The sequence below is a fragment of the Babylonia areolata genome, chromosome 22 (assembly GCF_041734735.1).
Source record: "Babylonia areolata isolate BAREFJ2019XMU chromosome 22, ASM4173473v1, whole genome shotgun sequence".
Lineage (NCBI taxonomy): Eukaryota > Metazoa > Mollusca > Gastropoda > Neogastropoda > Buccinidae > Babylonia > Babylonia areolata.
The window spans coordinates 26,842,175-26,867,646 of NC_134897.1; the positions used below are offsets into that span (position 1 = coordinate 26,842,175).

Consider the following 25,472-nt stretch of genomic DNA (forward strand, 5'->3'; position numbering starts at 1 on the left):
ACATTCAGAATACAGACTACTACAAGAAAAGTTCATGCATGGTGCATACTACAAAAACAATACACCAGAATCAAAGTCAATCAATATGAATACATAAAAGACGTACAATGCTGAAATGCTAAATTAAATGTGAACCTCTCGTACAACAATCATAATCATACACATGTAATGATGATACCACTTTTAGAGTCATTCAGTATGAATACATAAAGAACATGAAATACTCAAATACAAAGTTTATATCATCTCTGTACCAGACATAGTTTGGAGTTTGGTTTCTATGCACACCAAAAGACCAATACTATTGAATGAATGATTGATATGGATAAAACAATTTATATACCATGTACTTAATAACATAACAACGTGTTTTATACACAATGTGATGAATGACACGATAAGACATTCTATACACAAAGATGCCAACCCCTGTCAAGTGTTAGTAGGAACAATCAGGAAATTTGGTAGCAACATTCTGAAGTTGGTACAAACACTCAGACTCCCAGCCACATCAGCAAATGGGCACGGACGCTGTTTGACCGAGATGCAACTTGACTTTGCAATGTTCTCTCTTGTTTGGGCAAACGATTAAACTGATCAGTCCACTCAATGCTGTTTCAATGTAAACACACGCGCAATTAGCTGAGCATCATCACGCGAGACCAAGGTTAGTTGTGACTTCCCTGGCCTCGTGATCGATAAGTCTTGAGCGTCTGGGTAATGTTATGACAGGAAAGCATGAGACCATGATATGTAGTCAAAAATGAACTCTTTGAAACAACTTTGACATTGGCGTAACGTCGGAACAAACTGCGATCAAGCATAACAAAATACAGCGAAATTGTAACAGCTGGCATCTCTGTATACACCATGCCAACAACACAAGGATCCGTTCTGTACCTGAGCGTACTCGGCAGCAATCTGCACAATGTTGCGAGTGCGGAACTCCTTGTAGAACTCTGCACTGAACCGCTCAGCCGCCGCACTGCCTCCTCCCAGAATGCACTGCAAACAGCAACCCATGGTTCATAAGGGATCGGCCGCGTGTGCCACAAGACAGCTCAACCGTGAATGCAAGTGTACGTTCAAACTACATGTACACACACACGCACACACACACACTCACAGACACACAAACAAACACACAAACAAACGCACACACATATATGCAGTCAAACACACACACACACACACACATACACACACACAGAGTTAAGACAACATATACAACTCCCCGCTCACACACACACACACACACACACACACAGAGTAAAGACATCACATGCCCACCAACGCACACACTCACTCACTCGCAGGCAAACACGCATGCACACACACACACACACACAGAACTCACCTCATAAGTCTTAAGTCTGTCCAGGTACTGTAGCAACTTGAGTCTGGCACGACACATCTCTTTCTGGTCCAGCGTCAGACTGCAACACACAGCTACACTCAACACACGTCTTTTTTCTGTTGACCCACTACTTCCTGACACCTAACTATACTACTACCCCCACCATTCCCTTTTATCTCTCTCTTTCTTTTTTTTTCTTTTTTTTTTTTTCAAACCAGCACCCACCACCAAAATGCTGATGATGGTCCCACGTTTTGACCCTGGGCATTGAACAGAAGAACTTTTTGGCTCTCAGTCAAGGAAACTGTGCTGTACGACACCCAGCAGCTTGAACTGAGGCAGGGACCCAGCAGACCACTGTGACACACCACTCACTTGCTGAAATCCACCAGTGCCAGCTGCTCCTGTCGTAGAGCCTTCTTCTTCTCCTCGTAGCGCTGCACCTCGGCCGGGTTGAAGCGATCGTAGTCAGCATCCTCATACAGCCCTTCCTCCGGGTCACACAGCATGAACCTGGGACATCAGCATTGTTGTTGTTGTCATTATTATCATTATCATCATAACTACTATATTTAGTATCATAAATGTTGTTATCATTACATATAAATTTTGGTGTGTAATTCTTTTCCACAGCTTTGTTGCTTATATTTAACTGACATCATCATAACATGTCAGGCATCAGAGTAGCCCGGAGTCCAATCCTCTGAAGAAGGAAGGCAGGGGTCCAGGGGCTGCCCAGGCCCCGTTGGATGATGGACGACATGACAGCCATTAACGTTGGATGCTGGAAGACATGACAGCCATTAACGTTGGATGACGGAAGACATGACAGCCATTAACGTCCATGGGCTGCCCAGGCCCTGTTGGATGGACGACATGACAGCCATTAACGATGGATGATGGACAACATGACAGCCATTAATGCTGGATGATGAAAGACATGATAGCCATTAACGCTGGACGCTGGAAGACATGACGGCCATTAACGTTGGATGATGGAAGACATGATGGTCATTAACAACAGATGATGGAAGACATGACAGACATGACGGTCATTAACGACAGATGATGGAAGACATGACAGCCATTAATGTTGGATGATGGAAGACATGATGACCATTAACACTGGATGATGGAAGACATGACACCCATTAACATTGGATGGTGGAAAACATGACGGCCATTAACATTGGACAATGGAAGACATGATAGCCATTAAATAATGATGAAGATGGTGCCCACACTTGTTTGCAAGAAGTGTGCAAAAACAGAACGAACTGTAAAATTAAGAATATCATATATGTGCAAAAACCAAACAACCTGTTTACGAATACTATTTGAGAATAAGATCGCGCTCCATAGATAATTGAATCCGGTGTCAACAGTCTCCCAATCCTCTGAAATTAGCAGATCCACAGACTGTTCTGATGCCTGCATGTCTCATTGTCACGTGCAGTGACTGAGCCTTCAGACTGTCGTGGAACGGAGCAGTAACTAACAGCTGAGCACTGACCGTCCAGCGTCCTCCCCGGAGGTGATGGCGGCGAGGGCGGGGAGGTCGGTGCCCCGCAGGCCGTACAGCAGCAGTTCTCGTGCAGCGTCCATGCTCTCCGGCACTCGCTCCAGACACTCGTGCAGCACCCACGTCCGCTTGCTGATCTTGCTCTGTGGGGAAGGGGAAATAGGTAAACAGCATACATTGTACTGTATTGTATTACTCTTTTGTCACAACAGATTTCTTTCTGTGAAATTTGGGCTGCTCTCCCCGGAGAGAGTGCATCGCTACAGTGAGAGCGCATTGCTACAGTGAGAGCGCCATCTGTAAAACATACTGTTAAACAAAACTATAAAAAATTCCTTTTGAAGTGGTCTCTTCAAATTCAGTGCATACAATTCCATGGCTGTGTTCTATATCCATTTCTTCCACATATTTGTGTGTGTTCACTTTTGAGTATGCATGCGTGCATGTATGCGTGTGTGCATGTGTGTGTGTCTGACTGATGTAATTTGTTGTAATGTGATTTTACAGGTCTGGAAGTGCTATGTAAGTTTCAATTTCAGTTTTAAGGAAGTGGAAGTGTCAAACCATGCAGACTGATCCATATACACTTCAAAACTGTCAAAAAATCACTTTCATAAACAGACATTATAAATATAAAGAAATTGAAAAAAAGGCTGAGATTACTTTTTTTCAGGTACAAACATGTGTGGATGAATTCATGATGGTTAAGTACCTCCTTTTTCTTCTTCTTCTTCTTCTGCGTTCATGGGTTGCAACTCCCACGTTCACTCGTATGCACACGAGTGGGCTTTTACATGTATGACCGTTTTTACCCCGCCATGTAGGCAGCCATACTTTGCTTTCGGGGTTGTGCATGCTGAGTATGTTCTTGTTTCCATAACCCACTGAACGCTGACATGGATTACAGGATCTTTAACATGCGTATTTTATCTTCTGCTTGCATATACACACGAAAGGGGTTCAGGCACTAGCGCAGGTCTGCACATGTGTTGACCTGGGAGATCGGAAAAATCTCCACCCTTTACCCACCAGGCGCCGTCACCGTGATTCAAACCCGGGACACTCAGATTGAAAGTCCAACGCTTTAACCACTCGGCTATTGCACCCGTCGTTAAGTACCTCCAAAAACGAACACACACATTCAGAAATTAATCGAGAAACTTTCAGCTTTGACATAAACAAATCTGATCCAGAGAAGGGGTGGGCTCTTGTCAGAGGGGTCAAAGACTGCAGAGACCGTACAGGATCGGTCACAGGCTGGGATAACACTGACCACACCATCAATCAACCTCCACCAGGGGGCAGATGATGTGAAAAATGTGCCACTGTTTTAGGGGGAGAGGTGGCAGGAAGGGGGGTGTGTGGGGTTGAGTGTGTGGAGGAGTTATGGATGGTGTGAGGTGACTGACCAGGTAGTCCTGGATGGAGGCGAGGGAGACGGGGGAGCGTCTCCACTGACGCTGGTACACCAGGTCACAGTCCAGGCTGTAGGCCTGTGCCAGGGCCAGGGCCTCGCCGTACTCCTCCGCGTCGATCTGTACACATCACATCACATCACCACATCACATCATATCATATCACATCACATCACCACATCACATCACACATAACATCACATCACCACATCACATCACCACATTACATCACATCACACCACCACATCACACCACATTGCATCATACCACATCATCACAACACATCGCATCATCACATCACACCACATCACACTACATCTCACATCACACCACACCACATCACATCACACATTACATCACACAATATCACATCACCACATCACACAACATCCCATCCCATCACATCACCACATCACACAACATCACATCACCACATCACACAACATCACATCACATCACCACATCACATCACACATCACATCACATCACATCACATCACATAACATAACATCACATCACACAACATCACATCACCACATCACACCACACAACATCACATTACATCACATCACACAACATCACATTACATCACATCACACAACATCACATTGCATCACACAACATCACATCACATCACCACATCACACAACATCACATCACATCACCACATCACATCACACAACATCACATAACATCACATTGCATCACATACCACAACATTTCTGTCTACAAACATCTATCTAAACACAACACGTCTATCTGCACACATATCTATCTAAACACATCACATCTATCTAAACACACATCTATCTAAAACATCAAATCTATCAAAACACACATCTATCTAAACACATCTATCTGCACACACATCTATCTAAACACATCACATCTATCTGCACACACACCTATCTAAACAACACAACAAATCTATCTTCACACACATCTATCTGAACACATCACATCTATCCGCACACACATCTATCTAAACACAACACATCTATCCGCACACACATCTATCTAAATACATCACATCTATCTGCACACACACCTATCCAAACAACACAACAAATCTATCTTCACACACATCTATCTAAACACATCACATCTATCTGCACACACATCTATCTAAACACCACAACAGATCTATCTACACAGACTATCTACTCACCAGAACACATCTATCTATACACATCACGACACATCTGTCTACACACACACACACACACACACACACACACACTGCGCTACAGAAAAATATTATCATAAACACAATGCTGCATAACACCACAATCAGATACTATTTTTGACAACCGCACCACTTTCTCCAAAACTGTAACTGAAGTTCAGAGTAACTGACGATTAAACAACAAGTGCATACATTCATCTATGACCTTAACGAAGAAGCCCAAATGCTTCTTATTTTGATATGACTGGAGTCATACTATAAATAATCACAATAAAGACTCACACGTTAAAACAACAATAACAAAAACTTGACATATAAAACTGCATGTAAATGTGTGAAGGCAAGGCAAGACAAGACAAGACAAGACAAGACAAGACAAGAGACATGTTTATTTCAGGACACCCTGTGGGGCGAAATAAAATACATATTCCATGTAACAAATACAAAATATGAAACACATTGGCATTATGACCACAATCAGTTACAATGCCCACACCAACTGGTTGGCTAAGACATGCATTTGGAGGGAAAACAAGAAAACAACCTATGCATTTATTTCGCAACAAACAGGGTTCACAAAAAGTTAAGGAACACTTCTTAAAGGCAGGTGTATCTTCATATACATGTATGATAGTCAGTCATGTCCGACTATTACCATCAGAACAGCAGAGGAGGCAACTGCTGTCCTGACTATCTGGGCTAGACTTTGATTATAGTGGACAGTGTACTGCCCAAGTTACATCCCCACTCTCTCGGCTGAGAGGGTTTTAGAACGGTCGGTGTTGGGATGTTTCATAAAATATCAAATTTATCAAGAGTTGATTTGAATGATGCAGGCTACGTATCATAAACCACTGGCCTCTCACTGATCACACTGACGGCTGTTTCAGGCACACATGCCTCATCAACAGCTTGAAAAATGCGTTTGAAAAATCAATGTCTCAGCCAAACATTTACAGTTACTTGGTGATTTACAAACGATAGCAGCTAGTTTTCAAACATAGAAATGAAGCGCATGTACATGAAAACACCTGTGGTAATGAGTGGTGCTCATCACACTGACTGCCCACACCTCTGGTTATGAGCGGTGCTCATCACACTGACTGCACACACCGCTGGTTATGAGTGGTGCTCATCACACTGACTGCTCACACCGCTGGTTATGAGTGGTGCTCATCACACTGACTGCTCACACTGCTGGTTGGTGCTCATCACACTGACTGCTCACACTGCTGGTTATGAGTGATGCTCATCACACTGACTGCTCACACTGCTGGTTGGTGCTCATCACACTGACTGCTCACACTGCTGGTTATGAGTGATGCTCATCACACTGACTGCTCACACCTCTGGTTATGAGTGATGCTCATCACACTGACTGCTCACACCGCTGGTTATGAGTGGTGCTCATTGCACTGACTGCTCACACTGCTGGTTATGAGTGGTGCTCATCGCATTGACTGCTCACACCACTGGTTGGTGCTCATCACACTGACTGCTCACACCGCTGGTTATGAGTGGTGCTCATCACACTGACTGCTCACACCGCTGGTTATGAGTGGTGCTCATCACACTGACTGCTCACACCGCTGGTTATGAGTGGTGCTCATCACACTGACTGCTCACACCGCTGGTTATGAGTGGTGCTCATCACACTGACTGCTCACACCGCTGGCTTTGAGTGGTGCTCATCGCACTGGGAAATACAGCATCACTTCACCATGACCACAAGAAGAAAACTTGTGCAAGTTCCCAAGTGGTCCTTAACTTTTTGTGAGCCCTGTATAAAAGTACAGTATGGTGACAGACACTGGGAACACCCACCTTCCTGGCGTACAGCTCTTCAGGGCTGGTGGACTTCAGCCACACCATGCGGTACACCTTCGTCACCGTCCTGATCACACCACAAATATTCACCATAATAAAGTATTCATATGGTGATCAGTCTTAAGCAGAGAGAAATAAAAGCACTTTAACACACAAACTTCAAATGCTTGCAAATCTCTGAAACTAAAGGGATAAATACAACAACTTCTAATTGCATGCAGATAAAAGGCTGGGGACACTATTGAGGGCGAAAAGGGACGGTATGGAGGACCTATTTTGGAAAGAGACAGGATTTATAGGCAGACTTGAAAGAGTTGAGTGCATGGATCTGACAAAGCAAAAAAGAAGTATAAACATCCTGATAACTTCCATTCAGAACATAAAAGCTGTGCATCACCTCACAGCAAACACACAGCACTCACTTGGGTTTCTTCTTGGGCGGCTGGAACCTCTCGCTGTCCGTCAGATAGAACATGATCTGTTTGGTGGCTCTGGTCGTCATGGCGACCATGGACAGGTCCTCATCATCGCTGTCCTCCACGTCCTCCTCGCTGGACGCCAGGATCCGCTGCTTGGGGAAGTGCAGCTCACACTGCCACAAACAACACAGTTCAACACTCAACGCACTACACACACACAGTGCGACACACAACACAGTTCAACACACTACCACACACACTATGCGACATAAAAGACGTCACGGTTTAACACACTACACACACACTGTGCGACACACAACATTCCATAGTTTTACACACTACACACGTACTGTGCAACACACAACACGTCAACCTTCAACACACTACACACACACTGCACGACACACACAAAATCATGGTTCAATACACTTCAGTTCACACTGTGCGACACACAGCACATCAACCTTCAACACACTATACACACACTGTGTGACACACACCATGTCAACATTCAACACACTACACACACACTGTGTGGCACACAACACATCATGGTTCAACACACTACACACACACTGGGATACATGTACAGTTCAAAACACTACACAAACTGTGCGACACACATCAAGGTTCAAAACACTACACACACTGTGCAACATGTCATGGTTCAACACACTACACACAACACATCAAACTTCAACACACTAAACACACACTGTGCAACACACAGCACATCAACCTTCAACACTACACACACACTGTGCAACACACAGCACATCAACCTTCAACACACCTACACACACACTGCAGGACATATATATATATCTGTACACAGACACAGACACAGACACACAGACACACACACACACACAACAGCAATCTGCCTCACCTCCAGGCCCAGAAAGCCCCCGTCGTGGGCCTCAGCAACACGTGGGGAGGGTTCGAACCACTCTGGGGACGACCCCAACAAGTTCTTCAGGGAACTGACGGAGGACACAGTCACTGCCCCTGAACACCGGGCTAGGATCACCGCCTGTCAACACATGCCGTACACATGACACGGCACTGCACTGTCAAATCTCTAAACTACCCAAAATGAAATTAAAAGTCTTTCAGCTGCCGCAATTTTAGTTTTTGTGCTCCCACTGTGTGGAATTCCCTGCCTGTCGGTCTTCAGCAACAACCAACACTCCCTCTGTTCAAATCCCAGCTAAAAACTCAGCAGGCATTTATGCAATTTTTTTCTCCACTATTAATTTCAACTGTTTTCTGCTCATGTATGCATTTGTGTATGGTTGTGTGATGTCATTTTCAGGTGTGGCTGTGTGTGCATGGGCGTTGCCAGTGCACTGACTCTGAATTTACTTAGAGAAATGCACTACATAAATACCATTCATTATTATCATTGTTATCATTGTTACTATCATTAGTATTATCATTATCATTACTGTCATTTTTATTACTATTTTCATTATTATTATCATTAGTAGTAATAGTAGCAGTAGATGAAAACTAAAACTACAAGAAAACCTGGATCTGTGTCTCAGCCATTCTGCTTCCACTGCTTCATTAAAAACTGAACAGAACACTGATAATTACTGCAAGAGTGTTGCTTCAATGACTTTAGTATTGAATAATATTCTTCACACTCAACAAACCATACAAACACACCCACACACACACACACACACACACACACACACCATATCTCACCTGACTGGACCAGAAGTTGATGTCAACCAGGTTTCTGTGAGGGATCAGATCTGAAGGACAAAACAAAGAAAAAAAGCAAAATGAAAGAACATAAATATTCCTTTAACCCAAATGCTACTGATAAGTATGATTGTCAGTAAAGGGTCATCACCTAATTGAGGTATGACAGAGCCAACAAGTCAGGATGTCGGTCAGTCATCACCTAACTGAGGTACGACAGAGCCAACAAGTCAGGATGACAGTCAGTCATCACCTGAGGTACGACAGAGCCAACACGTCAGGATGTCAGTCAGTCATCACCTAACTGAGGTACGACAGAGCCAGCAAGTCAGGATGTCAGTCAGTCATCACGTAACTGAGGTATGACAGAGCCAACATGTCAAGATGTCGGTCAGTCATCACATAACTGAGGTACGACAGAGCCAACAAGTCAGGATGTCAGTCAGTCATCACATAACTGAGGTACGACAGAGCCAACAAGTCAGGATGTCAGTCAGTCATCACCTAACTGAGGTACGACAGAGCCAACAAGTCAGGATGTCAGTCATCACCTAACTGAGGTACGACAGCGCCAGCAAGTCAGGATGACAGTCAGTCATCACCTAACTGAGGTACGACAGAGCCAACAAGTCAGGATGACAGTCAGTCATCACGTAACTGAGGTACGACACAGCCAACAAGTCAGGATGTCAGTCAGTCATCACGTAACTGAGGTACGACACAGCCAACAAGTCAGGATGTCAGTCAGTCATCACCTAACTGAGGTACGACAGAGCCAACATGTCAGGATGACAGTCAGTCATCACGTAACTGAGGTATGACAGAGCCAACAAGTCAGGATGACAGTCAGTCATCACCTAACTGAAGTACGACAGAGCCAACAAGTCAGGATGTCAGTCAGTCATCACCTAACTGAGGTATGACAGAGCCAACAAGTCAGGATGACAGTCAGTCATCACATAACTGAGGTACGACAGAGCCAACAAGTCAGGATGTCAGTCAGTCATCACCTAACTGAGGTATGACAGAGCCAACAAGTCAGGATGTCAGTCATCACGTAACTGAGGTACGACACAGCCAACAAGTCAGGATGTCAGTCAGTCATCACGTAACTGAGGTACGACACAGCCAACAAGTAAGGATGTCAGTCAGTCATCACGTAACTGGGGTACGACAGAGCCAACACATCAGGATGACAGTCAGTCATCACGTAACTGAGGTACGACAGAGCCAACAAGTCAGGATGTCAGTCAGTCATCACCTAACTGAGGTACGACAGAGCCAACAAGTCAGGATGACAGTCAGTCATCACGTAACTGAGGTACGACAGAGCCAACAAGTCAGGATGTCGGTCAACAAGTCAGGATGTCGGTCAGTCATCACGTAACTGAGGTATGACACAGCCAAGAAGTCAGGATGTCAGTCATCACCTAACTGAGGTACGACAGAGCCAACAAGTCAGGATGTCAGTCATCACCTAACTGAGGTACGACACAGCCAACAAGTCAGGAGTCAGTCATCACCTAACTGAGGTACGACAGAGCCAACACGTCAGGATGACAGTCAGTCATCACCTGAGGTACGACAGAGCCAACAAGTCAGGATGTCGGTCAGTCATCACGTAACTGAGGTACGACAGAGCCAACAAGTCAGGATGTCGGTCAGTCATCACGTAACTGAGGTACGACAGAGCCAACAAGTCAGGATGTTGGTCAGTCATCACATAACTGAGGTACGACAGAGCCAACATGTCAGGATGTCGGTCAGTCATCACATAACTGAGGTACGACAGAGCCAACATGTCAGGATGTCGGTCAGTCATCACGTAACTGAGATACGACAGAGCCAACAAGTCAGGATGACAGTCATCACCTAACTGAGGTATGACAGAGCCAACAAGTCAGGATGACAGTCAGTCATCACATAACTGAGGTACGACAGAGCCAACAAGTCAGGATGACAGTCATCACCTAACTGAGGTATGACAGAGCCAACATGTCAGGATGACAGTCATCACCTAACTGAGGTACGACAGAGCCAACAAGTCAGGATGACAGTCAGTCATCACATAACTGAGATACGACAGAGCCAACAAGTCAGGATGACAGTCATCACATAACTGAGATACGACAGAGCCAACAAGTCAGGATGACAGTCATCACCTAACTGAGGTATGACAGAGCCAACAAGTCAGGATGACAGTCAGTCATCACGTAACTGAGGTACAATACAGCCAACAAGTCAGGAGTCAGTCATCACCTAACTGAGGTACGACAGAGCCAACAAGTAAGGATGTCGGTCAGTCATCACGTAACTGAGGTACGATACAGCCAACAAGTCAGGAGTCAGTCATCACCTACCTGAGGTACGACAGAGCCAACAAGTCAGGAGTCAGTCATCACCTAACTGAGGTACGACAGAGCCAACAAGTCAGGATGACAGTCAGTCATCACGTAACTGAGATACGACAGAGCCAGTAAGTCAGGAGTCAGTCACCACTCTCTCTGTGGACATCTTCACCACAGGATTACAATATTTTTTGTCAGCAAAATCACAGACACGACTGATAAAGAACACAGACAGTAGTGACTGCACGTCAGACTGATGACACACTCATCTCATTTCTCCATGGTTCAGCAGTCATGCTCTGAAAACACTGTCAACCAAAATTATGTCAGATATGTTCATACTGAAATAAAACTAGGGGAAAACCAAGCTTATCACAACCTTCCTCCCATATTTGTTTGACTGCTCTGGGTTGTTTTTTTTTAAAGTAACAAAATAAAACCTCATAATATGACTTCACTTCAAGTATGAAGATTATCACCTAAACTTTTAATGACAGCTTTTTGCATTTTCAACATCCAAAAACACACACAAAAGTATTTATTTTTATCATAAATGTGCATACAATAAATAATGCATACAATCCACACATACAGAAATACACATAAATATTTATGGAAGCTATCATAAATGGACATTCCATCTTTTAACAGCCACACAGGAACATATATTACCTTACTGTAGCAACCAAACTAAATCAGTCCGACAAAACTGAACAAGAGAGGCAAGGCCTTCAAGACTCACTTGTGACTGAGAGTAAAACACACAAGCTTTTTATGTACTGAGTATAATTTCAAAATGTAATGTTTAAGATGAGAAAGATCAGTTTAAAGCAAATTAAGTCCCCTAGCATTAATTACAGAGTAATTTCCCTTTTTTACACACTGCACCAAAACGTTTGCAAAATAAATAAAACTTCCATGCTTAGCAAAAGAAGTTCCTGTTTGAACAAAAAATGATAATAATGACTGCTCTTGTTGTTGGGTCAGAATATCAGATCAAAGTGCCAAGTTTAAAGAATACAAAAAATATAAATATAACGGTAAATGCAGTTTGCATATAATTGGGCTTCATTATTTATTTTTTTGTGCCCATCCCAGAGGTGCAATATTGTTTTAAACAAGATGACTGGAAAGAACTGAATTTTTCCTATTTTTATGCCTAATTTGGTGTCAACTGACAAATTATTTGCAGAGAAAATGTCAATGTTAAAGTTTACCACAGACACACACACACACACAGACAACCGAACACCGGGTTAAAACATAGACTCACTTTGTTTACACAAGTGAGTCAAAAACCCTTTCACACCTTCTCAGCACCCTAAGCCCCTCTGTGACGCTCACCTTTCATTTTCTTCCTCTTCACCGGGTTCTCTGCCAGTGTGGCGTTCACTTCGTCATAGCCAGGCTGCAATACACACAGCACACTTCAACACACAGCACCATCACACCTCAACACTCACAGCACACCTCAACACTCACAGCACACCTCCACACACACAGCACACCTCAACACACACAGCACACTTCAACACACAGCACCATCACACCTAAACACTCACAGCACACCTCAACACTCACAGCACACCTCAACACACACAGCACACCTCAACACACACAGCACCATCACACATCAACACTCACAACACACCTCAACACACACAGCAGAACTCCACACAGCACACCTCAACACACACACCACTATCACACCTCAACACTCATAGCACCATCACACCTCAACACACACAGCACACTTCAACACTCACAGCACCATCACACCTCAACACACACAGCACACCTCAACACACACAGCACACCTCAACACACAGAGCACCATCACACCTCAACACACAGAGCACACCTCAACACATACAGCATCATCACACCTCAACACACACAGCACCATTACATCTCAATACACACACCACTATCACACCTCAACACACACAGCACACCTCGACACACACAGCACCATCACACCTCAACACACACAGCACACCTCAACACACACAGCACCATCACACCTCAACACACACAGCACACCTCGACACACACAGCACCATCACACCTCAACACACACAGCACCATCACACCTCAACACACACAGCAGTACAGACAGCGATGAAGCAGCACAGACAGCAATGAAACCAGCAGTACAGACAGCGACAGTGTACAAGGCGCCCCTACCTGCTCCTCCAGGGTGGTGAGGCGTCTCAGTCGCAGGGAGGGCACGTCCCACACAGACAGGCTGCCCGAGTGGTGCAGACCCACCAGGGACTGACCGTCAGGGGACAGGCACAGGCGAAACACTCCGTCCTGCACACACACACACACACGCACGCACGTACATGCATGCATGCACACACATACACACACACGCACACAAACACACACATATACATGTACGCACGTACATGCACACACACACACACATGCACGCACACATATTTATGTATGTGTTATAACTGTTATTGAAAATGACACATGCTCCCTAACTGGGAGGTGTCAGTGTCAATCTGCATTATCATTATTATCATTATCATTATTATTGTTTTATCATTATCATTATTATTATTATCATCATTGCTATCATCATTACAATTCAGTGTTGTTGAAAAGTGCTGTTTCATCTACACATACACATATACACACATGCATGCACACACACACACACACACACACACACACACACAGATTTACCATATCTGGTGTGGACCAGGAAAACAAGGCTGAGGATTTCAGTCTCCCAAACCAGGACTTCCTCTTGGCCCCCTGCAAAGCCCCCATACAGTCAGTGACACATTACATCTCTGACCATCAGTGACACATCACATCTCTCATACAGTCAGTCACACACCACATCTCTCATACAGTCAGTGACACGCCACATCTCATACAGTCAGTGACACATCACATCTCTGACAGTCAATGACACATCACATCTCTCATACAGTCAGTGACACATCACATCTGTGACAGTTAGTGACACACCACATCTCTCATACAGTCAGTGACACATCACATCTCTCATACAGTCAGTGACACATCACATCTCTGACAGTCAGTGACACATCACATCTCTGACAGTCAGTGACACATCACATCTCTCAGTCAGTGACATATCACATCTGTCACATAGTGAACGACACACCTCATGTCACACACACAACAACACATCACCACATCTGTAGCATATCTGTACAAACACACACACACACACACACACATATCCCCCCAACACATAAAACCATTCCCACACACACACAACACACTCATAAAACACACACATACACAACAAAAAGCATACTCACACACACCATTACACCCACCCACCCACACACACACACACAAACATATCAAAAAACCCCAACAACAACAAAAAACAGAAACACTCACCCAAACACACCCAAACCCCCCTCCTCAGATACACACAACCCCTTACGCCCACACCACACATACACCAACAGACACACATACCCACCCAAAGACACACATCCACACACCCCGTAACCCCCAGAACCACACAGGCAGAGCTACAGGCACTGACCATGGACTGATCGTCGTCAGTGTCGTTGAGCAGTTTGTAGTGGGGGGTGTCCGACAACACTCTCCACGCAGTCAGCCCTGCGCCTCGACTCAAGCTGCCCTCCCCTGGGTCAGCCATGGCTGCTCCCCCGACATACAGCACCTGACACAATCATTATTATCTCCCCTGGGTCAGCCATGGCTGCTCCCCCGACATACAGCACCTGACACAATCATCATTATCTCCCCTGGGTCAGCCACGGCCACTCCCCCAACATTCAGCATCTGACGACCATCACCAGCTCCCCTGGTTTAGCCATGGCCACTCCCCCGACATACAGCACCTGACACAACCATCATTAATTCCCCTGGGTCAGCCATGGCTGCTCTCCCGACATACAGCACCTGACACAATCATTATTATCTCCCCTGGGTCAGCCATGGCTGCTCCCCCGACATACAGCACCTGACACAACTATCATTATCTCCCCTGGGTCAGCCATGGCCGCTCCCCCCACATACAGCACCTGACACAACTATCATTATCTCCCCTGGGTCAGCCATGGCCGCTCCCCCCACATACAGCACCTGACACAACCATTATTATCTCCCCTTGGTCACCCATGGCCGCTCCCCCAAAATACAGTACCTGACACAACCATCACCAGCTCCCCTGGTTTAGCCATGGCCACTCCCCCGACATACAGCACCTGACACAACCATCATTATCTCCCCTGGGTCAGCCATGGCCGCTCCCCCAAAATACAGTACCTGACACAACCATCACCAGCTCCCCTGGTTTAGCCATGGCCACTCCCCCGACATACAGCACCTGACACAACCATCATTAATTCCCCTGTCAGCCATGGCCACTCCCAACATACAGCACATGAGCCAACAATTATCTCCCCTGGATTAGCCATAGCTGCTCCTCCGACATACAGCACCTGACACAAATATCATTACCTCCCCTGGGCCAGACATGGCCACTCCCCTGACATGCAGCACCTGACACAACCACCATTATCTCCCCTGGTCAAATATGGCCGCTCCCCCGACATACAGCACCTGACACAACCACCATTATCTCCCCTGGTCAAATATGGCCGCTCCTCCGACATACAGCACCTGACACAACCACCATTATCTCCCCTGGGTTATCCATGGCCACTCCTCTGACATTCAACACCTGACACAAACGTTATTATCTCCCCTGTATGCAGCATCCTCTGTGTTACAGCATTTTCCATGGCAGACTTATTCAAACAAGAAGTGGAGGTGGCGTGGGGTTGGCGTTGCTGAGAGAGCCAGAGGTAGAGGGCCCAGACTGATCGCGAATCAATTGCGATCGTGCCTTAATTTTAGCCCGATCTCCCAATCGAGCTACATAATTGTGTGACCTGTTTGAAGACAGAATTGGACACGAAACAGAAATGCCAAAGAATCGATAGATAGAAAATGCGAAAAACTTAGCCGTATGAAGTGCACAGGAACAGGTGTTGAGATGGCTGCCGGAAAAAGAGGGCGCTAGCCAGGGGGACAATGGGGACGTTACCTACTTCCGGGAGGTTATCGGCCGTAGTTCTCTCATTTTCTCCGTATAGATGGATAGTAGTTTGCACAGGACAGGAATGTCAGACCCCTGCCGGAGTCTGCACTAGTTGGGTCACGGTTAAGTATGTGTAATTAAATCTCCTTTTAAAGAAAGGCTAGTAGTAACCTCCCACAGTAGTAACCTCCCTCGGTAGTTACCTCCCTTCCCTGTGCAGCATCCTTTGTGTTGCAGCATTTTCCAAGGCAGAGTAATTCAGATAGGTTTGTTTTGAAAGATTAAATTTCACGATTCCCCAGGGTCATTTCTCCCCCTCCCCACACACACACTCCCTGCTCCCCCCTCCCCCACCTTGTGCCTGGCATGGTAGGCAGCGGCAGTGACGCCCAGGGGGAAGGTGTGAGTGAAGAGGAAGTGGTGTCTGGCCACAAAGCCGTTGTCCCTGTCCACCAGGTAGCTGTGCAGGCTGCCCCCGTGGTGAATCACCAGCAGTTCCCCACTCCTGGAATCATCGTCATCATCATCATCGTCATTGTCACCATCATCATCATCGTCATTGTCATCATCATCATCCCCCATGGTGAATCACCAGCAGTTCACCACTCCTGGAATTACCATCATTATCATCATTGTCATCTTCATCATCATCATCATCATCCCCCGTGGTGAATCACCAGCAGTTCCCCACTCCTGGAATCATCATCGTCGTCATCATCATCATCATCATCGTCGTTGTGTCAGGTGCTGTATGTCAGTGGAGCAGCCATGTACTGTTTGGGAATTATTTAAATTGTTACCAGCACAGGCCCTATATCAGTATCTATCTATCTATCTATCTGTCTGTCTATCAATCAATCAATCGATCAATCCATCCATTCATCCATCCATCCATCTATCAATAAGTCAATCAATCAATGTGCACTGTTTGGAAATCATTTGTCTTGTCACCAAGGGATTCATCAAGGAGATTAAACTGTCATACAGTTGACGTGCTGTGTCAGCGTGTTGTCAATACTCTCCCACCAAGTCAAAGCTGAATTCAGCACTCACTCACCAGCGCTTGTCGTCAGGCTGAAGGTCGGTGAAGATGAGCGCTGACACGCTGTCACTCAGATCCTGAAGGATTCCCGTGCTCTCCGACCCTGGCTGGAAACCAAAATTGAACATCTTTCTCACTTCTGCTCAACAGAAACAATCAAAATTGCTTCAGTACTTTCACTTTCAGTTGTCAACCCGTGTGTGACTTTCATACAGAACTGAGTTTAGCAACAAATATTTTTACTCTCACTATCATATGATATATATACAGAGAGAGAAAGAGACAGACAGACAGACAGATGCTGACACACACATACACACTCAAACACAGACACACAAAATATGATGGGGAAAATGTAAGAATACGTAAGTATACAGAAACAGTGCACCTGACACAAATATAAAGACATCAATATACACATACATGGACACGTGGAAACTATATATATCATTCAGACACAGACACACATAGAATGAATCTTCAATCACACACCCACACGCGCACACACATAACACCCATACACACATAAAACATAACCTGCAACAATACATGATTAACCTCCTCCAACAATACTCAAGTCAACCCAAATTCTACCCCTGACAACAGAGTATGGCTGCCTACAAGGCAGGATAGAAATGGACATACACTTAAAAACGCACAAACAAATTAAACAAATGAACATGCGAGTCGCAGCCAACAAACAAGAACAACAAGAACAACACAAAAAAAAGGAGGAAGAAGAAGAAGAAGAAGAGGAAGAAATGGAACAGGAAGAAGAAGAAAAAGAAGATAAAAAAAAAAAGAAGACAAAAATAAAAAGAAGATGATGAAAAAAACAGAAGCAGCAGCAGAAAACACATCAGTCACAGCTCAGCAAATCTGATGACACACCTGTCAATGATGAATCATCAACCCAGTTCAGTTCAGTTCATTTCAGTTACTCAAGGAGGCATCACTGCATTCGGACAAATCCATATATCCATTAAGCAGATGCCTGACCAGCAGCGTAACTCAACATGCTCAGTCAAGCCTTGAGGAAGGGAAAAAAGAAAAGAAAAAAAAAGCGACAACTTACCTTCTGTATGGAGAAGAGGAGGGTTCCCACCATGTCGAAAACGTCCACCATCCCAGAGCTCCGAGCACAGGCCACCATGCTCTCGTCAGGACTCCACACCAGGCGGCGCCACTGGGGGAAGGGGTCAATGGGGATCGTGCCCCGCCCCAAAGCGCTCTCAAAACTGTCTCTTATAGACCTGACATCATAAACAATAATGATAATGCATGGTCTTTTTTTTTTTTTTTTAAACTGAGTTCTTTCAGAAGAAACTCATTATGCATTCATGCATACACGTGAAAGAACAAACACGCATACATATATGTGGGACTGCATACGCACGCACACACACCAACGTGACACACTCATACACACCAAGTACAACACATACATACATAAACGAAATACGCCTCCACCCCCCGCACCAACCCACCCACCCACACCCACACAAGCACACACATGCACACACGTGCACACATGTGCACACACGCGCGCGCGCACACACACACACACACACACACACACTGAGCTCCTGACCAGACAAACACTGACCTTATCTCGACACAGTTTTCCTGAAGGACAGCAGCCAATGATCCAGAGCTGAAAAAAAAAACAATGGGTTCCATTACTCTTGAAATGTTCAGTTCACTTCACGTCTGTCAAAGTCATGTCAAGACAGACTTTTGCTGGAATTTCTTCCACATGCACACATACACATGATACAAAAGCATGCACAGGTATTTGAGCACATGATCACACACACACACACACACACACACACACAATGTAAGACACACACACACACACACACACACACACACTTACATACACACACAACCACACAAACAGACAAGAAACACACATGCAAAACACACACGCATCCACACATGCACATGCGGACACCAACATGATTGACAATGCCAATCTCTTCAGTCTTATTTTATACACAACTGGAGCAAAACTCAGAAAATGTCTCAAAACTGCAAATTTACAAAAAGAGAAAGAAAACAATTCTATACTAAACATGTTATTTACATTTCTCAGACAATTACCACTGCTGGCTGAAGGGGGTGGGGAGGCTAGTTTGACATGAAGTGCCACAGACATTTGAGGTTTGTCGAACTGTGAACAATTAAAATATTGAAGAAACATAAAAATGTATTGCATATGTATAAATGTTATGCACATTAAACCTCAATAACAATGGTCAGAGTTTACCAAATGTGCCAAGATTATAAATCTTGCAGTAAAGTTTACATGTTTATAGCATCTATTCCAATTGCGAGACATCTTGGTAGTCCATCAGTCAAAAAACGATGCAGTCTTTGTTCTCAACAAACTGAATTAGAATGCAAATGGCTCTGCAATCCAAGACTAGAAGTAAGCAAGCACTGGAGGGTTTCACAATGGTAGTCTGTTGTCTGGAACGGGGCGGACTCTGTTCTTTTTTGTCTGTTCCTTGCATCCGTGACATGTTGTTGCTTGCCCTCTTCAAAGACAGCTGTCGCTCTTGAAATGAGTCTGGTCTGTTTACTGCTGAGGCTTCAAGCTCCTGTGGCTGAATGCTGCCTCCGTTTCAGGTAGTTCTTCAGTGTCCTTACATCTAACTTGGGGCCTTCCCTGTCTGCATTATTCTTCCTTGAGCCCATTGTACATCAGTTGTCCAAGTATATGACTGGCATCCGTTTTGATGGCATGGCCAGTTTTACATAGCTGAGCCTTCAGCAACATGGACTCAACACTTCTCGTCTTGTTAAGCCAGCTCTGTCCGACACTTCTTGGTCTGTGACTTGGTCCTGCCAGTGGATGCTCATGATCATGAACAGCAACCTTGTGTAACTGTTCAGCAACTTGATACGTCAGTGATGTGGGGTCCACGCTCCACACTGCAATGCAAAAATGATGATGGCTTTGTAGACCTTGATCTTTGATGACAGTCGGATGCCTTTCTGTTGGGAGACCTTCACTCTAAGTCTTCTGAATGCCTGGCTGGCCTTCTGGATTCTGCACGTGATCTGTTTATCCAGTGAACCATTTGCACAGACTGTAATGCCCAGGTACTCTAAGTTCTCCATTCACTTCAAATGGACTCCTTCAACACTGATGCTTGTTTGGCTGGGGCTGTGTTGTGGGTTCAGGGTTGCTTGGGACTTTTCTTTTCTTTCTTTCTTTTTTTTGGGGGGGGGAGGGGGGGTGGGGGCGGGAGGGGGCTGGGGCTGGGTTGTGGACAGTAACACAACAAGTTGAAACAAACACAACAAGATGGAAACAGTATTGTGCTGACAGCGCAGACAGCAGGTTACCTGCTGATGGCCAGGTGCCAGGGCAGAGTGGTGCTGACCAGGTTCATCAGAGGTTCTGGCAGTGAGCACTGGGCGGCCTCCCTGCACAGGTGTAAACACACACACCTGAGTCATACCTGCATCTCTCCACCATCCAGCAAGCTTTAAACACTTAAATCAAGTTACATGCAAATGCCTGTGAGTCACTCCTATATCTCTCCACCATCCAGCAAAACATAAATACTGAAATTAAGTTATATGCACACACCTGTGAGCCACTCCTCAATCTCTCTACCATCCAGCAAACTTTAAACACTGTCATTAAGTTACATACACACGCCTTTAAACACTGAAATTAAGTTACATACACATGCCTGTATGCCACTGCTCAATCTCACCACCATCCAGCTAATCTTAGACAAATCTTAAACACCTCAATCTCTCAACCATCGAGCAAATCTTAAACACTGAAATCAAGTTACACACACACGTCTGTGATTCAGTTCTCAATCTCTTCACCAACCAGCAAACTTTAAACACTGAAATTAAGCTGTCCTCACCTCACCTCACCAAAGAAAAGCAAACATAAAGCAGGCAACAAGCATGGTGACTGAGCTGACATAGATTCGATACTGATGTATCACGTAGTTATTACAAAAACAAAGAACTTCTAGATATGATTCTTCAACAAGTGTAAATACAAAATAGTACAGATATAATGGATGCCTCTTCCCCAGCAACTGTCACATACATGCATATAGGTATAATATTTCTAACACACCAAAAACAAAACAAAGAAACAAATACCCTGCCCCATCTGCCACCAACAGTGTGTATGGATAAATGAAATAGAATACCATTCTGAAATATTCAATCAATTGCTGATCAATAAAAGATACAATGGATAAAGCTGTCAGTAAACACATCTCATGAAAAACAGTTACCTCACAGTATATGTAATTACATTACGGGAATGTTGTTTCATCCACAGTGCACTGGTATGTAAAAGTCTATACAGTGTAATGTGTATTGGTATGTAAAGTTCTATGTCATGTAACTCAAAGACTTGCTTCATGTGATCAACTTCCAACAGCGCTACTTACAAAGGTCGCAGTCGTAGACCTCTCAGCAATGTCCATGTTATTCCTGTCACAAAAAAAAAAGCAGCATAACATAACAAGGCACTTGAACATGCAAACATATGACCAGAACTTGAATCTTCATTCATTTAATAACAATAGCAACTGTCACTGTTATAAGGGTTGCTTCACAAAGGTTGTTGAAACCTGAGAATGTCAAAGTAGTCAACTTTACAGTAGTAATTTAAGGACAAACTGAAATAAAACTTACATTTTTCAGAAATCGGTTGTCTTGTGTAAGCACTGGAGTTACACCTCATCAGTGTCAGTTTGTTCACAGAATGAGAAAACAACAAATAAAGAGAAAACATCAAAATAAACTTTAAACAATATATATATATATTTTTTTTTATTCATATTTCATTTTTTATATGAAATACTCATGTGAAGCTGAAAACAAACTCAGTTTTCATGTTCCATAAAGCAGTCTGACAAATGACAGTGTATTCATACACGTGACTGTCTGTCCATTCAAAGGAATCCGCATTGTGATAATCTTAGGAATTAACCTAAAGCAAACCTGGCATGGTGGCCCAGTTTTGTGCCCAGATAGGAAGCAAGTGTCCCCAAATTCCATGCACTTCAGCTGTGGTCTGGGTGCTAGTCATTCTGACGAGACTTTGGTCCAGCATGTACATGCAAATGAGCCCATGTCTACTAAAGGGCCATCCATGGCAAATCTTTGTAGAAAAATCCTCTCTTATAGTAAAACGAATACACAAGTTTTCAGATAGGAAAGAGAAAAAATATAGATGACACAGCAAACTACAGAAAGCAAAAACTGATATTCTTCTCCTTCTTCTCTTCTTCTTCATTTGTGGACTGCAACTCCCATGTTCACTTATATGTACACAAGTGGGCTTTTTTCATTTATGACCATTTTTACCCTGCCTTGTAGGCAGCCATACTCTGTTTTCGGGGGTTCTGATACTCAAAAACATGTTATTGTTAAGGACTCAAAATGCTGAAGAACATACTCTGCAAAGCTGATGTCACACGCACAACTGTCGATGTAGAGCTCTTCTTCCTCTGACTTCTGGTCTGAAACCAGAACATTGTAAACAATAAATATAAAAAATTGTAAACAATAAATCAAAGCACATGTGAAACATGTGTATCATGTATACTTAGCTTTGACATGTATCATCACAGTATCAACCATGATCAAGGAGTGCTCAAAACTCAAGTCTAATCATTACGATAATAAACAAACTGAAAAAGTACAGATCTATCTATCCCTCTATAGTATGGTATGGTATGGTATGGTATAGTACAGTACAGTATAGCGTAACGTAGCGCAGCAGAACATAGCGTACCGTAGCGTAGTGTAGCATAGTGTAGCATAGTATAGTATACATAATACTGAAAAAATAGAACAAAGATCATATCACTCTTTTAGCTGGATCAGCAACATGTGCCTTCCTCTGCCCAATCCTCTTAAATGCATGCATAACTGTGGAGTATCTTATATTTTTTATAAAATACTCAGTCATAAGAAAAACTGAAAGTTCTATAAGCATAAAAGTCATTTGTGTGGTGTGACTGTAGGCACCCTTTGTCCAAGACAGTGCACTAAACCATCTGGTGGAAATCTCTGTTTCTGTGTGTTAGTTTGTTGAGCAACCAGTTCGTGTTGATATCACTATCAGTCAAAGGGTGACATGGCAGTTAGTCTCAGTGCAGACCAAGTTTCAATACAGACCACTCCCATTTCCAGGTTCAACACCTGGTCCCCGTTTCACTTCAACACATTGCTGATGATTATTTCCATGTGCATGTGGGGATATCACTGTTTCCCTAACCCACTGAACTCTCACATGCATTAGCCATTTTAGTGAATCTCACAGTAATAGATATTCTCATGTGGCATCATTCATGTGTATGAATGTGCACAAAGGGTTTCAGGCAATAGTGGGTTTAAATAATATCTCATAATATCTCAGTCTGCTGATCTGTCAGATCGAAACAATCTTAACCCTTAATAATACCCAGCTATGGCTGGCCGCACATCGGAATAGAAGAACCAAGGACCCTCAGATCGACAAGTCCAATGCTCAAGTCTTCGGCTTTCGCACACCCTTCACCATCCCATTCTCTTTCTATCCCGATTCTACACCTTCCTGTCGCTACACACACACACACACACACACACACACACAACAGACACACCGAGAAACAGAAACTAAACACCTGTTGCTGACAACCAACACGGCGATAGCAGACGATGTTCAGGGGTTTCCGCTAGCATATAAACCAACACTGCATTCAGGCATTGCTAAAACAAAAGAAAATGAGAAACTCACAAATATTTCGTTGTCAAACTTCCATTCTGCAAGCACAGCAAGGTCGTAGAGGATGTTTTCGTCGTTTTTGGCATCCACGTCGGCTTGCTCTGCCGCCATGATTGAACCGACTGTGATAAAACACTATAGAAAGCAACACACTTCATTTGATCAAGTTAGTCCAGTAAAAATTGTTTCACTATTCTGAATAATTACGATATGATTTATTATCTGTATCAGGTTGATTTGATTTCTTGTTTTGTGTTTGACTGGCTCCTAGTGTTTCCCCAAGTTTGGTATGGAGATTAACAGTAAAGTTATATGAAACGCATATGCGTAACATGAACAACACGTGCCTTGCATTTAAACATGTTATTTTTCAACGCGGACAGAACCATCTGGGTTCCTTGTGAGTCCGTGGGACAGAATCCTCTCTTTCTGACAGACACCATTCTAGTGAACAACCTGCACAAACCCGACTATCACGGCATTCGTGTCCACGGTGAAACCAACCGATGAGTTGAACTGCTCAGCAACTGAATAGAAGACAGGCGGTTCTCATCAACGGGATTAGCTCCACTGAGCTTCGTCGATGTCCTCTCAAGGGTACCACAGAGTTCAGTCCTTGGTCCATGCTCCTTTCTGATTTACATCAATGATCTGCCTGAGAAGCACGCCTGTTTGCAGATGATACAGTAGTATACAAGGTTGCAGCAGCGCCCCAGGACCATGTACACCCACTACAGAAATACCTCCACTGACTCGCTGAGTGGCAGAACTGAAGAGCTGGGACATGGTGTTCCAACCTGGGA

General features: G+C 44.3%; 1 protein-coding gene across 2 annotated transcripts in view; it reads right to left on the reverse strand.

Annotated features, from left to right (window-relative positions):
- The window catches only part of LOC143297455 (NBAS subunit of NRZ tethering complex-like), a 78,886-nt gene extending 54,097 nt beyond the window's left edge, over positions 1 to 24,789 (reverse strand). For both annotated transcript variants that reach the window (XM_076609844.1, XM_076609845.1), the window contains exons 1-21: positions 24,682 to 24,789; positions 23,356 to 23,419; positions 22,343 to 22,385; positions 21,261 to 21,341; positions 19,510 to 19,557; positions 18,979 to 19,156; positions 17,919 to 18,010; positions 17,216 to 17,366; positions 15,335 to 15,475; positions 14,488 to 14,559; positions 13,975 to 14,103; positions 13,132 to 13,195; positions 9,440 to 9,489; positions 8,616 to 8,759; positions 7,730 to 7,899; positions 7,305 to 7,374; positions 4,289 to 4,414; positions 2,871 to 3,022; positions 1,733 to 1,870; positions 1,358 to 1,436; positions 901 to 1,005 (exon numbers count right to left, since the gene is read on the reverse strand). In XM_076609844.1, coding sequence (XP_076465959.1) covers positions 901 to 1,005; positions 1,358 to 1,436; positions 1,733 to 1,870; positions 2,871 to 3,022; positions 4,289 to 4,414; positions 7,305 to 7,374; positions 7,730 to 7,899; positions 8,616 to 8,759; positions 9,440 to 9,489; positions 13,132 to 13,195; positions 13,975 to 14,103; positions 14,488 to 14,559; positions 15,335 to 15,475; positions 17,216 to 17,366; positions 17,919 to 18,010; positions 18,979 to 19,156; positions 19,510 to 19,557; positions 21,261 to 21,341; positions 22,343 to 22,385; positions 23,356 to 23,419; positions 24,682 to 24,780 — 2,196 coding nt within the window. In that variant the 5' untranslated portion in view covers positions 24,781 to 24,789. The remainder of the gene's footprint in view (positions 1 to 900; positions 1,006 to 1,357; positions 1,437 to 1,732; positions 1,871 to 2,870; positions 3,023 to 4,288; positions 4,415 to 7,304; positions 7,375 to 7,729; positions 7,900 to 8,615; positions 8,760 to 9,439; positions 9,490 to 13,131; positions 13,196 to 13,974; positions 14,104 to 14,487; positions 14,560 to 15,334; positions 15,476 to 17,215; positions 17,367 to 17,918; positions 18,011 to 18,978; positions 19,157 to 19,509; positions 19,558 to 21,260; positions 21,342 to 22,342; positions 22,386 to 23,355; positions 23,420 to 24,681) is intronic.
- Positions 24,790 to 25,472: the final 683 nt, after the last annotated feature.